Source organism: Myodes glareolus, chromosome 12, assembly GCF_982192425.1.
Source record: "Myodes glareolus chromosome 12, mMyoGla1.1, whole genome shotgun sequence".
In the NCBI taxonomy this organism is placed as follows: Eukaryota; Metazoa; Chordata; class Mammalia; order Rodentia; family Cricetidae; genus Myodes; species Myodes glareolus.
In genome coordinates, this window is record NC_142037.1 from 81,551,128 (window position 1) to 81,563,793 (window position 12,666).

At 44.6% G+C, this 12,666-nt stretch overlaps 1 protein-coding gene across 1 annotated transcript in view; it reads left to right on the top strand.

The window, feature by feature from the left end:
* The window catches only part of Rap2a (RAP2A, member of RAS oncogene family), a 28,909-nt gene extending 19,936 nt beyond the window's left edge, over window positions 1–8,973 (top strand). The window contains exon 2 of the mRNA XM_048421905.3: window positions 5,431–8,973. Within this exon, the coding sequence (XP_048277862.2) occupies window positions 5,431–5,668 (238 nt within the window). The 3' untranslated portion in view covers window positions 5,669–8,973. The remainder of the gene's footprint in view (window positions 1–5,430) is intronic.
* Window positions 8,974–12,666: the final 3,693 nt, after the last annotated feature.

Genomic DNA, 12,666 nt, shown 5'->3' on the forward strand with positions numbered 1-12,666 from the left:
TGGGGTGGGCGTCAGCGATGAGCCTGGTCAGTCATCACGGTTGGTGTATGGATAGGTGCATGTTTCAGTACCTCAGATTCTCAAGTTGTTCCAATGACCAGCTACGCTTAGACGTCCCCAGAATGAAGTGCACACAAGCATGTGTTAGGACAGCTAGGCAGCAGGAACGCTTGGGAACCATTGCTGTCTACAGAGCTGCCCCACTGAGAAGCCTGTCGGCATTCTACAGCTAAGCCATGCTTTGTGCAGTCCGTCAAGCACAGCTGCTTAGAAGAGCCAGTTTTAGTTATTCATCCATTATATAATCACACTCATGAATATAACAAGCAGCATGTAAATTCTCGTTAATAAGACAAATGTTTTCCACAGTCTACAGACAGAAATAATCTGAGCCACATTAGCCACCTTCTGACCCTGACTGTGGTGTCCCGTCCATGATCAGGTTAACAGTGACTCATAAAAAGAGTGATTTTGGGATCTTGCATTTTCAGCTTCTTCCCAAGTGGTATGCTTTGAAGAGGGGGAGAAGTAAAGAAAAGCCACAGGGCTGTAATGACAATCAAATATCAGAGTAACTTCTGTCACCTACTGACAAGGTGTCCAGCCCTCCTAAGTAATAAAGCTGACCCTGTTGTAAATGCTGTCTGTCTTATGAGGTCACTGCTGGCACCCCAGTTCCTCAGGTCTGTTTCTCAGATGAAGTGTGTGACCTGTACAGGATTGAATAGGGATGGGAGGGGGTCCCGCGGTTGCATCCCACAAGCCGTTGCTATTTCTTGAACCAGCAGCCTCTTGACATGTAGTCCATATCTCACTTGGGAGTTTCCCAGGTACTTATGTGGCAGATTCCTACCCCTTCAAATCACATGCCACCTTCCCAGGGAAGCCTTGCTATCCTTCTGAGGATGGCGCCTGTGCCCAGCGTGCTCTCTGGTCTGCCTCTTCTCTCTCTGGCAAATCTTACCTTACTTACCACCTTCTTTGTTGATACCTGTTCCCTCTGCTAGGCTGTAATCAGTACGAGGGCAGATGTCGTTTCTTGTGCATCATAAATGGGAACAGTGGTATCTAAGATGTAATAGGCGCTTAGTGAGAAAATAGGTTGAATGGACAGCAGAGTGAATGGACAGCAGAGTATATGATCCAAAGTGCTAGTGGTTGTCTGCCTCTCCTCTGCTCCCACTGCACAGTAGCGCTCCTCAGGGCAGCCCTTGGCATCCCGCACACTGCATGTAGACAGTTGGCTGCGTGGCTCCTGGACGCGTCCTCCCTCCCGTTAGTGAGTCAGTGCCTTAGCAGTGGCTGCTCAGTCCTCTGGCCCTACAGGGTCTCCACGGTTTTCTCATCCTTGTTGACCCCACTCCTCTGGCACACTTGGGTACCTCGTCTAAAGATCAGCCTGCCTTGTGTCCGTCGAGCAGTGCCAAGTACTCAGCCGTTAGCCTGGTAAAGGTGTAGCTATTGGTTGTGGGCTGGGCCACCGTGTCTGATGTGATTCTTAACTTTCGGGTTTAAGACCACTTTACTAGTCCAGCAGACAGGCACTTCAGAGACTGTATCATACTAATCTACGTCCACATAATTAGCTAGAGCCGGTTCTGAGGCTAAAGTCTTGTCTAGTTTGGGAGTTGTGTTGTTCTTAAACACACCCTTTGCCACGGCAGTAGCCAGACCAGTTTGCTGTGCTCTTCAGCACACGGCTTTGCCTCTGTCCCTTCCTTGTCTTCTCATTGTATCCCACGGAGACCCAGACTCTTCCGGTCTGCCTTTCCATGTAGCACCCTCCCAGTCATCCCAGCCCCCTCCCACTACTGTTCGTGTCTTCTGTAAGACTCCATGTTTTGAGATTTCATTTCTGCTTGTCTTGTCTCTCATTACCATCCTTAGCAAGAGACAGAGAAGGATCAAGCAGCATCTGGTTGTTTTTGCTCCCTCTCTTGTCAGTTTCAACCTCACAACCCTAATCCCTTGGCACAGTTTGTTTTTCCTCAGATCTCTCCATCTCTTGATCTATGAACTTCCTAACCCCCGTCTTCTGCCAGGCTGTGGTCTTCCATCAGTGGGGACAGCAGGAGGGGTGGGCACCATCCTGTACTATCTGATCTGGATTTGGGAATTGTCTCATCTGGCCTGTACGGCATCTTTGCTGCATTAAGTGGGAGCAGATACTCGAACTCCATTTTATCCACAAAGAGATGAGACAACGCTCTCAGGAAGTGCTGGGCTCAGCCCTGCGGCCTTACTTGGGCAGGAGTGAGAGCTAAGTCTCTATCCACACGCAGTTTATATTTCCTCGTACCAGACTTTAGTGCTAACAGAGAAGTACAATCCATCACAATCTGGTATTTGGAAATACACACTTTGTTTTTTGTTTTGTTTGTCAGGTTTCTAGTTTAGGTTATTAATCTTCATTTCTCAACATCTTTTAACACTCTGATGGGTGGAAAGATCACTGCAGTTTAGGTAGTAGAAGGTTCTCTGATATTGACTGAATTTCCACCCTCATTACTACAGGTACAGGTAGCCATTGAATTCACTACATGTGGGCCTGTGTTTGCAGTGTTCTGCCTTCCCATTGGAGAGTCAGACTGTAGCACAATGCCAAGTACTTGCCTGTCAACCTGGTCAAGGAGAGGCAAGGCGGTGATCGTAGGGTAGCCCACCATGTCTGTCGAGGCGGTGATCGTAGGTTAGCCCACCATGTCTGTCGAGGCGGTGATTGTAGGTTAGCCCACCATGTCTGTCGTAACTTTGAACCTCCAGACTGAAGAGCCTGTGCCAACCAATTGCTAATAGCTCGATATGTTTGCAAGTTTTGAAATATCTACATATTTCATTAGATCCTGTACTTTTCAACTAAAAGTGTCTCTCTCAAACAAAAAGTATAATGTAGCAGCGTTGTATTTAAGCTTTAAAATCCATAAGATGGTTTCCTCCTATAGCAGAAAGTGATCTCTGTGTTGGCCCACCACTGTGTGACTGAGGATGGCCGTGAGCTCATGCTCCTCCTGCCCAGCATTAGAAAGCACTGGTTTAGAACCTGCGTCCTTATCGTTGTTAACGGTCTGGTTAGGGCTAGCTTCAGCTCAATAAGGTTACCATGTTACCATCTGTAAGTTGCTTCATTGCCAAGCAAGAAGGAAGGGAAAGTGCAGTTCCATGCTTGCGGGTAGAACAGATGAGAAGCTGGCATCCTGACTGCCCACAATGTCAGCTCTCAGCCAGGCAACTCCGTGCCCCAGGTGAAAGCTGCTGTGGAAAGTAGTTGGTCGGTGGGTCTTTGTGCTGCAGCTGCCTTATCATTGTCACCTGTGTTCCAGAGCCAGGGTACTCAGAATAGTGTGTGTGTGTGTGTGTGTGTGTGTGTGCGCGCGCGCGCGTGCGTGCATGCGTGCGTGCGTGCGTGCGCGCTTGTGTGTAGCTGGTCTGTGGGTCTTTGTGCTGCAGCTGCCTTATCATTGTCACCTGTGCTCCAGAGCCGGGTACTCAGAATAGTGTGTGTGTGTGTGTACACGCACGTGCATACACACACACACACACACACACACGAGAGTCCTAAACTAAGAGGTAGTAGTTCTTGTGTCGTGTGCAGAGGCCACAGGGCAGAGCACCAGAGTTCATCCAGGTACCTTTGATGCAGGTCAGAGCTGCCCATCTGTCCCTGGAGAAGCAGAAGTTCTAGATGCTGAGTTCTAGCTTCACCTGATGTAGTCCCACTCTTTAATGCTTACTCTTCTATATACACATATGTATGTGGTTTTTAGGAAGTTCCTGTATATATGGAGACCAGAGGACAACCTTGCACATTGTCCGAGGAAAGCTTCTTTGAAACGGTCTCATTGGCCTGTGGTTTAGGTAGACTGACTGGCCAGTGAGCCAGGAGTCCTCCTTCATGGCCTCCCCAGAGCTGAGATTAGAAGCTTGTGCCACCGTGCCTGGTCTTTACATGGGCTCTATGGATAGATTAGGGCTCTTACTGCTTGCATGGCAAGGACCTTACTGAACCGTCTCCCTAGTCCTCTTCTGAGTCGAGGTCTAGCTGTGTTCCTGTGCTGACCTCAGACTGGGGAATCTACAGCAGACCTCTCAGTGCTGGAACTGCTGGTGCGAGCTCCTCATGGGGGGTGGGGAGTGGGGCTCCTGCTTTTTGTTCAGTTGCTTTTGTATTTGCTGCGTGTCGTAGACCCTCACTTAGGCCATTGGCTTGCTCTCTTGCCAATGGAAAACATAGGTATCCATTGGGGATATACTTGGCTCTAAGGGAAGTAGGGAGAAGCATCTTGACAGAACAGTGGAACTGTATAGAAATCATGGGGAGGGGAAACTTCTTGTAATTGGGTTTCCTAAATGTGCTGTGTGAGTTGTGCTTCAGTGGGGCCTTGCCTGCTTCTCTCTTCTGGAAGATTAGCTCTCTTTAGTCAGATCGGCTAAGACCTACATACAGTCTTGCCAAACATACACACACACAAATTTACACTAAAATCACAGAAACAACGAATGTTGTGAAATAGCTTTTAAAGTGAAAGGCTGGGAGTGGTGTCACACACCTCTGATCTCAGCACTTGGGAGGCCGTGGCAGGCAGATTGCTTATGAGTTCAAGGCTAGCATAGTCTACATAGAGGCCAGGCCAGCTCCATGGTGAGGCCCTGTCTCAGACCACAGGGTGAAACCTGGGACATAAGCTGTGAGCAGCTCTGGGTGTTCTCATCTCCTGACAGGTTTCATGTCCTGTTCCGCATGCAGCACCCGCTGTGCTGGTGGCTCGGGGCCTCTGGTTCTCTATTCTTTTTCTTATCATTTGTTGGTCTCAGGGTTCTAGGTCGGACGAAAAAGAGAGGCAACATCTCATGAAGCTAATAACTAAAATTTTTAATCCTTCACAAACTGTAAAAAAAAGAACTTTTTCTTTCTGCTGGTTGATGCCGTATGAGACAGGGTGTGCCTCTGATGCTTTCCTTCTTGATGAATTCTATTACACTTTTTGCTTTCATTTTCTTTGCTGTGTCCAGCAGCTATTTAGAAATGATTTGTTTGCATTCTCATAGAATACAGTAAAGTACAATTATGTTTGCAGTAAAGCTCATGATTTCATGACTGGCTGACGTTCTGAGCGAGCATCTCGTGGAACAGATAGCATTTAAATTAAGAGGAGTCAGTCCAAGATTCTGAGAATAATTCCCCAAGTATATCTGGAAAGGATACATAATTGATTTTAAAGGATACATAATTGATTAATTGAAAACATCATTTGAAAAGCCCATTTATGATCCCCTCTGGGAGTGGTTTCAGAATGCTCTCGGTGGATGCCAAGCCAGCTGTGCACGTCATGTTTCATGTGGCTGAAGAGACCATTTATACTGCCCTATAGCAAAAGAGAAAATGTGTTTGCCCTGCCTGCTAACCACTGCCATACGTGTGTGTTCTTTCAGGTATGAGAAGGTGCCGGTCATCCTGGTGGGAAACAAAGTGGACCTGGAGAGCGAGAGGGAGGTGTCCTCCAGTGAAGGCCGCGCCCTGGCCGAAGAGTGGGGCTGCCCCTTCATGGAGACTTCTGCTAAGAGCAAAACGATGGTGGACGAACTCTTTGCCGAGATTGTGAGGCAGATGAACTATGCAGCTCAGCCTGACAAAGACGACCCCTGCTGTTCTGCCTGCAACATCCAATAGCACCCAAACATGGCTGTCCTGGACAGGACTCATCTAGGCTTGTGGGCAACAGTAGCCTCGTCTACTCCGTTGCAGTTTGTAGGATGGCTGGCGGGAATCCACAGTGCACCACCGCTCTTGGGCTGGATGGTCAGTTGTCGCCTCTGAGTACCCATGGGTCCAGTGACTCAGTCTCCACCATTGTCCTCAGCCTCCCATGCATCTGCAGCCTGCAGGCACCCCGTGGAGCTACAGGGTGATTTCTTTTGAAGTGACCATGGTATTGCCACTGAGTTAACAGAAGCCACTGCTGTGTAAATTAAAAATAATCACGAGAGAAAAACCAGAAGAATTCCTATGACCACTAACAATTAAAATATTTTGTTGTCTTTTAAAAAAAAGTAAAGGAGAAATATTTTCCTACAAGAGTACTGAAGTCAGGAATTGATGAACTGTCTAGCCAGCGTGTCCCACCAATGAAGCAGCTGGCCCACCAACAGCCTGGCAGGGAATCTGCTCACTCAGCTGACACATTTCTGTTTTTCAAATTGATGCTTAATCGCAGGTGTTTTCCTAATTTGTAACATGAATCCACTCACCCATCAGTCCTCGACAGAGTAAAAGTCAGAAGATCAAAGTCGTATGAAAAGCCAATCGGCTGTAGAATTTGCTGAGTCTCCTGCTTTGCCTGTCACGGGTTCGTGAGAACTGAAAGCGCACACCCATCCTCTCTCTTCACTGAGCAGAGCGCACACCCACCCTCTCTCTCACAGAGCAGGGAGGAAGGAAGCTGCTGAGATGGAGCGGTTGCCTCGCCTTACTAACGAGCACTGTAGTCAACTAACCAGTACATCATGGAAGGAAAAGGAAGCCATGTGACGTCCACACGTTCCCGTTTGCAGACACCTCACGGACAGTACAGATATTTGACCTTTTGTGTGTGTGTTCATGAAAGCAGCCTTTAAGGGCTATGGTTGCAATACAACCCTTGGATCACCTGCTTAGGAAATCCGGGTTGCTGTAACAGCTTTATTGTAGGCACAAAACAAAAACAGATCGAATAACCTGTGAAGTAATCTGGGCTTAAAAGTAGGATATAAAATTATGATAGAGTGCCAGGGAAGGGGCCACAAACCCTCTTCTCCTCCCTCCCCTGGAGGGTCCTGGAAGGGTTTCCTGTACCCATTCCGCCCTGATTACTGAAGTGGCACATACCGCTAGACTGAATCTTTTGTTCTGGAAGGGTGCTTCAGCTCAGCATTTTTGGTTTCATAGCCGTGAAGTGTTTATCATTTGCATGAGCAATGGCACAGGAAAAGAATCTATTCAGGAGTTTCACGATGAAGTGTGGCCGAGTTCTTGCCTCACTTCACAGATAAGTGCTGGCCAATGCCTTGTGGAGATCAGTCAGGCCTTCAGCACTCTGTGCCTCTGGGCCTCGATGTACTTGGTGCCCACACCTCCCCGGTTCCACAGTCTTGTGCAAGTAACCACTTAGTCTTATGTGTGTAACTGAGAGAAGAGTGTGTTTGTGTGTGCATGTGTGTTTATTCCTAAGAATTTGGCACAATTCAGAGATCATTGCCTCTACTGAGAATCTATACTGCAGAACATAGTGTATGAGAAAACATTTTTTAATTATTAGTCTCTTATAAGCCATTGAAATCCCCTCGAGTGTTTTAGTAACTGGCTTTAAGCTTAGAAGATAGAAAAAAAAAAGGCCAATGGTGTTTGTCATGTGTGAGATAAATAAATAAATAAATAATGTGGGTAAAAACCAGGTCATGGGTGTTAGAGAGTCCGAGTCTTTTTGGTCTTCAGTGTCATTTTCTCCGATTAGGAAGCACTGCATCATAGGACAAAAAGTTCTACACAATTTTCTTGGAACAAAGTTCATTATGTAAAAGCTGATTTGACTCAGACATATTGAGAAATCAGATTCAAGAAGTTTGTTTTACTTCTGAAACAGAAATGTTAGTGCACTGACTTCTGAGGCCTCTAACTTGTGAGATGATTCTGATGTTTAAACTCCCATCGTGAATAGCAGTTTATGATACTCCATATTGAGATCCAGATTCCACACTTTTCCATCATGGATGCCTATGCAGGCATGCAAAGGGTGAAATGTGAGAAGCCTGGCAAGGTGTGAGGTGGAGGTGTTTGTCCTGCGGTCAGGAAGACTCTTCCTGGGACCCAGTGTTTGCACCGGTCCTTCCTAGTGTGCAGACATCACTTCCCCAACACAAGCTGTGCCACACCCACTCTCTGTCCCTCTAGTGTGAATCTGACTGTTGTGCGTGATGTTTGCCAAGATGGGAATAAAACGCCCGAGGACAGGCAAATGACACTTACAGGCACATGAAATAGCGGCCGCAGAGCAGAACTGTTGACTTCGCTTGCTAGTTCCTAAAAGCCCGGATTCAACTAGCAACTAGAGAAATGAAAGTTTGTTCTGACATGCCTTAAAAATATTATGGTTTGACCCAAAGACCCACTTTTTCTTTAGCTATTATCAAGTTTTCTTTGCTTTTGTTTTTTACTTTTATCAAAAGGCAGATTTTTTTTTTTTTAAGGTTTACTTCTTTGAAGGTGTAACTTTCAGGTTCTTTTAAGCTGTGGTTGTCATGGTAGCAAATGCCTTTCCACTGTTGGCCTTTCACGAGATGAGCCAGCACGTTCTGGGAAGCCTTCTGGGTCTTTCCTTCTCCACTGGAAGGCTCTCTGATGCGCCCACCCTTTGCTTTGTCGAGTTGGGGTGTGGTGGGGTCACTACAGCTGCCATCACCCTCTGGGCTAAAACTACTGAGATTTGCTTTTCTGTGTGGCCCGGGGCGCCTGCTGTTTGCGTCCCAGTGTGAGTGTGGCCGGTGACTGTGAAGCCTCTTTGTCTGCTGCTCTTGGGGTAGTTTAGTTTCTCAGTTCTCCATCAGTAGCCCTTCCCCCACCCCTACCCCCCCTTAGCACTGGTTAAGCTTTAACTGTCTCCTCAGCCAATCAGATGTTAAAGACTGTGGGGGTCCTTCTGTTTAACTTGTCATTGTGCATCTGTCAAACCTCGATCAGGGTTTCTAGAATGGCTGCAGTAGATTTTGAAAACAGACTTACCATTATCGATTTGGGGTTTCCCAGAGATACAGTTCACAGTTAATTGTTGAACTCTAATACAACTGACCATTTAAAAATGAACAACAGTTTATTGTTTTGTAACAATGTCGAGTAAGCCCCGACATTTCAATTGAAACATGAATTGTAGTTATAACTCAATGCAAATTCAACAGTTGTATTTGGAGTTAAATTATTTTAACAAATAAATTTATTTAATGAAACTCTGACTTGTTGGTTGCTTCTACTTGGGAGATGTATTTGTTATATACAAAAACAGAACACTGCCTCATAACGAGACCAAACACTTCATCCAGAACCCCTTGAACCAAACTAATCAAGGGTTCATTCCGTAAGAAGGGAGGTCGATTGATCATTTTTGTGGCCTTTTAAAATAACTTGAAGATTTGAAATCAGCATAAATACCTTCCAAGTATTTTCTCTTCTTTATTTTAATGATATCTGGTCAACTTGAAGCCTGGTGGGTTTTAGGGAATTCACAGGAACTGGCAGGCCTTTGTGGTCCCGCCAGCACCACTGGAGGTCTTCAGTGTCCTCCTGCAATGGCCGGACTCTGACTTTGTTTTCAGGGCATGTGGTCCGAAGGTGCCAGAAGCTGGAGGTTGCTGTTAAGTGGGGCTGGAAAGCCAGCTTGTATGTAAGGCCCTGTGAGCGTTGACAGACGCGGCTGATTGTCTATGGCCTCAGCTGCGCTGATAAGGCGTCCATTCATTCCCTGCCAACTTAAAGGCTGCCTCTGGTTATGTGCTCTTCAAACTCCCGGGCACATTCCGCCGTTTGAGAAGCTTCATTGTTTTAGAGTATAAGAACGATTTGAATGAACATAACAGAGGCACTGTAAGCATAATGTCAGTATCTCAAGGAAAATGCCTATATTTTAGGACTCAGTATCTGCTGACTCGTTTTGTATTCTCACTGGAAGTACTTAAACGGTCTGCTTTTTATCAAATTATTACTTTAGGTGAGAGAATATCTGAGAGGCTAAAGGAGTATTCTGATACACTATCAAGTTTGCATTTACTGTTTCTTAGAGGTCCATGAACGAAAAAGAAACATGACTGAAGGAATTAGATATCACCCAGTATCAAGACCTACTGACCTCTATGACCTCTGAGGCCAAAGATATTGGTTGTCACAGAGACCTAGGAGAAACCATGGACACCCGTATTCTTAAAGTAGCTCTGGGACTGTGTAATACTAATAAAGCATTTTGCTGTAGGTGAAGACTGCTCATTTATTTCTCAGCCGCCAGAACCAAATAATCATCCATCTTCAGCCTACAGGTCCATAGTAGCTGGTAGACTTTTCTATGAAGCAGGAAATTTGAAAGACTGTTTCTCCTATATTAGCAGAGTTCATCAGATGCTTTCTTCTGTGTCTTGTAGAATGTCTGGCAAACTCTTTCATGAAGCAGGAACCCTGAAGGTATATCCCATCTTTTGGAAAATTCAACAGTCACTTTTCTCTGGGTCCTGCATGTCCAGTACATACACATACCATAAAGTAGTCCAGGTAAAAGCAGTTTCTTGCCCAAATGACTAGCCTTGTCACATTGAAGGTAAATTCCATAATGAGTTTCTTCAAAGCCCATTCACCTCTTCGAAGTAATTGGTGCTGCCAGAAACAGACATATCTCATGGTTGAGAAAAGTCTAAGTTCTTAAAATATTTTAAATGCCATATTCTGTAGGTCTTTGAAGTGTTGAAGATTACCTATCCTTCTGAAATATATCTGTACATCTAGAAAACCTAACTATCGCAATTACAAGTTTGACTATTGTAGATGACTATATTAATCTGTGATTATTATTACATTTTAAATGAACTGTCTAAACATAATACCATAAACAAGAACAGAAATACATATAACAAAATTGACCTTAAATTTGCATCAGTAGACCAAGATCCATACCAATGCAAAGCAGTCATCTCTATATCATATCCCTCTTTAAGTGAAAACAAACATTTATAAACAGTCCTTTTGGGAATTTGGGCAGTTTTCTCCAAATTGCTTCCTGCTGTTTGTTTGGCAAAATATTTTTAAATTTCATGGAGACCTTGAAATCTTGTCCCACAAACCCCATTAGCCTCAAAGGACTCCACAGGTTCTCATCTTCTGTGGAAACAAAATCAGAACTTCTTTTTTAAAGCAACATATCCATAGACACAAATTTTGAAGTCAAAATACCTTTATGTTGGTTTGGGTTAGCAATCCCCAGAATCAAATGTCTCTCTGCAGTCAAAAAATTCAAAGATAATACAATCATATACATAATCCAGACTCTCTGTGTATATTCCATCTTTACATGATTTATTTTTCTTTACTCCTTGTCTCTTTAAATACTTTGTTTTATTTTTAAACCTGTTTCTTTTTATAATTATCTATACTCTTTTTCTTCTCTCTCCCAAGCATGTGTACATTTATCCAACACTGTGACTCATTCAGAGGTCTTTTTGATCTGAATCTGTCTTTATTGCATATCTATAATCACTTTCTGACTAGGATCACTTTATTTTTACAATGCTAAGTAAGTGTGGCTAGGACTACCTCTGTGGCCCTGCCTCTTTGTTCTGCCTAGTCCAACATGGTGGAGGCATGTTCACCACCTCTGTGAGCCATGCATGCTGCCCTAGCTCCAGGCATGCAACGGCTCTGTGTTGCCATTAAACAGTTTATAACACATTGCTCACAGACCCCATTTAAGTGCAGGATCTTCCAAAAGAGAGTTCATTCTGCCAGCACGAACCAGGAAGATGTCTCTTAAAGGAGCTTGCCACCAACAAACATGGTCTATCTGAAAAAATGTGACTACCAAGAACCTGTGCTAAATTCTGTTCTTTTGTGTCTAGAATCCCTCCTCGAGCTCTTTCAGTTTTTATGTGGATGTAGTTGCCCTATCTTGGGCACCATTTTGTAGGCAGAGAAGGCTCACTTGTTTCCCGGCTGCCAGACCCAAATAATCACACAGAAACTCTATTAATTACAACACTGTTTGGCCTGTTAGCTCAGGCTTCTTATTAAGTAACTTTTACATCTTAAATTAACCCATTTCTATTCATCTGTATATCACCACGAGGCTGTAGCTTACCGGTAAGGTTCCAGCTTGTCCTGCTTCAGCATATACATGATATCTTTTTGACTCTGCCTACTGTCTCTCTATACCTCTGTTCAAATTTCCCACCTGGCTTTGCTCTACTAGGTCATTGACAAATACAGCTTTATTCATTAACCAGTGGTGGCAAAACATTCACAGCACACAGAGGGGAATCCCACATCATTTTGCTTTTCACTTTTCCAACAGAATTGCTTAGACAGCCTGCTCTTTCCATGATGTCTCAATAGCTTTTGCTTGTACTCTCTGTCCCAACTCATTATGTATTGGATTTTAGGAGAATTATGTCTCTCCTAATTACACTGATGGATTCTTATATTCTTCACATATTTCCCTAAAACATGATCTTCTCATTACCTCCTGAGAATGCCTTCAAGACTTGCTAACTCACAAAAAGATGAAGGGCAGACTGCTCAAGAGACTAAATACAAAAGGACTTGTTTAGCAAATGCCTTAGAAGGAAAACACAGAAGTGACATTTGTGTCTCTGCAAAAGCAGCCCTCACACTTCAGAGTTTATTCCGAAGCCAGCTGTGGGTAACTATGCTTTGGGAACATAGATTGTTCCAAATACCATTTCTTCAATATGGTAACAATTTTATGACCATAGATCGGGGCTTGTTTGACATATGCTGGGAGTATCAGCTTGGTGGGTTACTGCATTTGGAAATTGTCTGTCATAGGCCTCAGAAACTGATGACTTTCTTAGCCCTGGGGTTAGTGGAAGCTAGTGGTCTAATTAGTACATGGTGGTTACCTAATAGTTACGGGATAGATGTTAGCT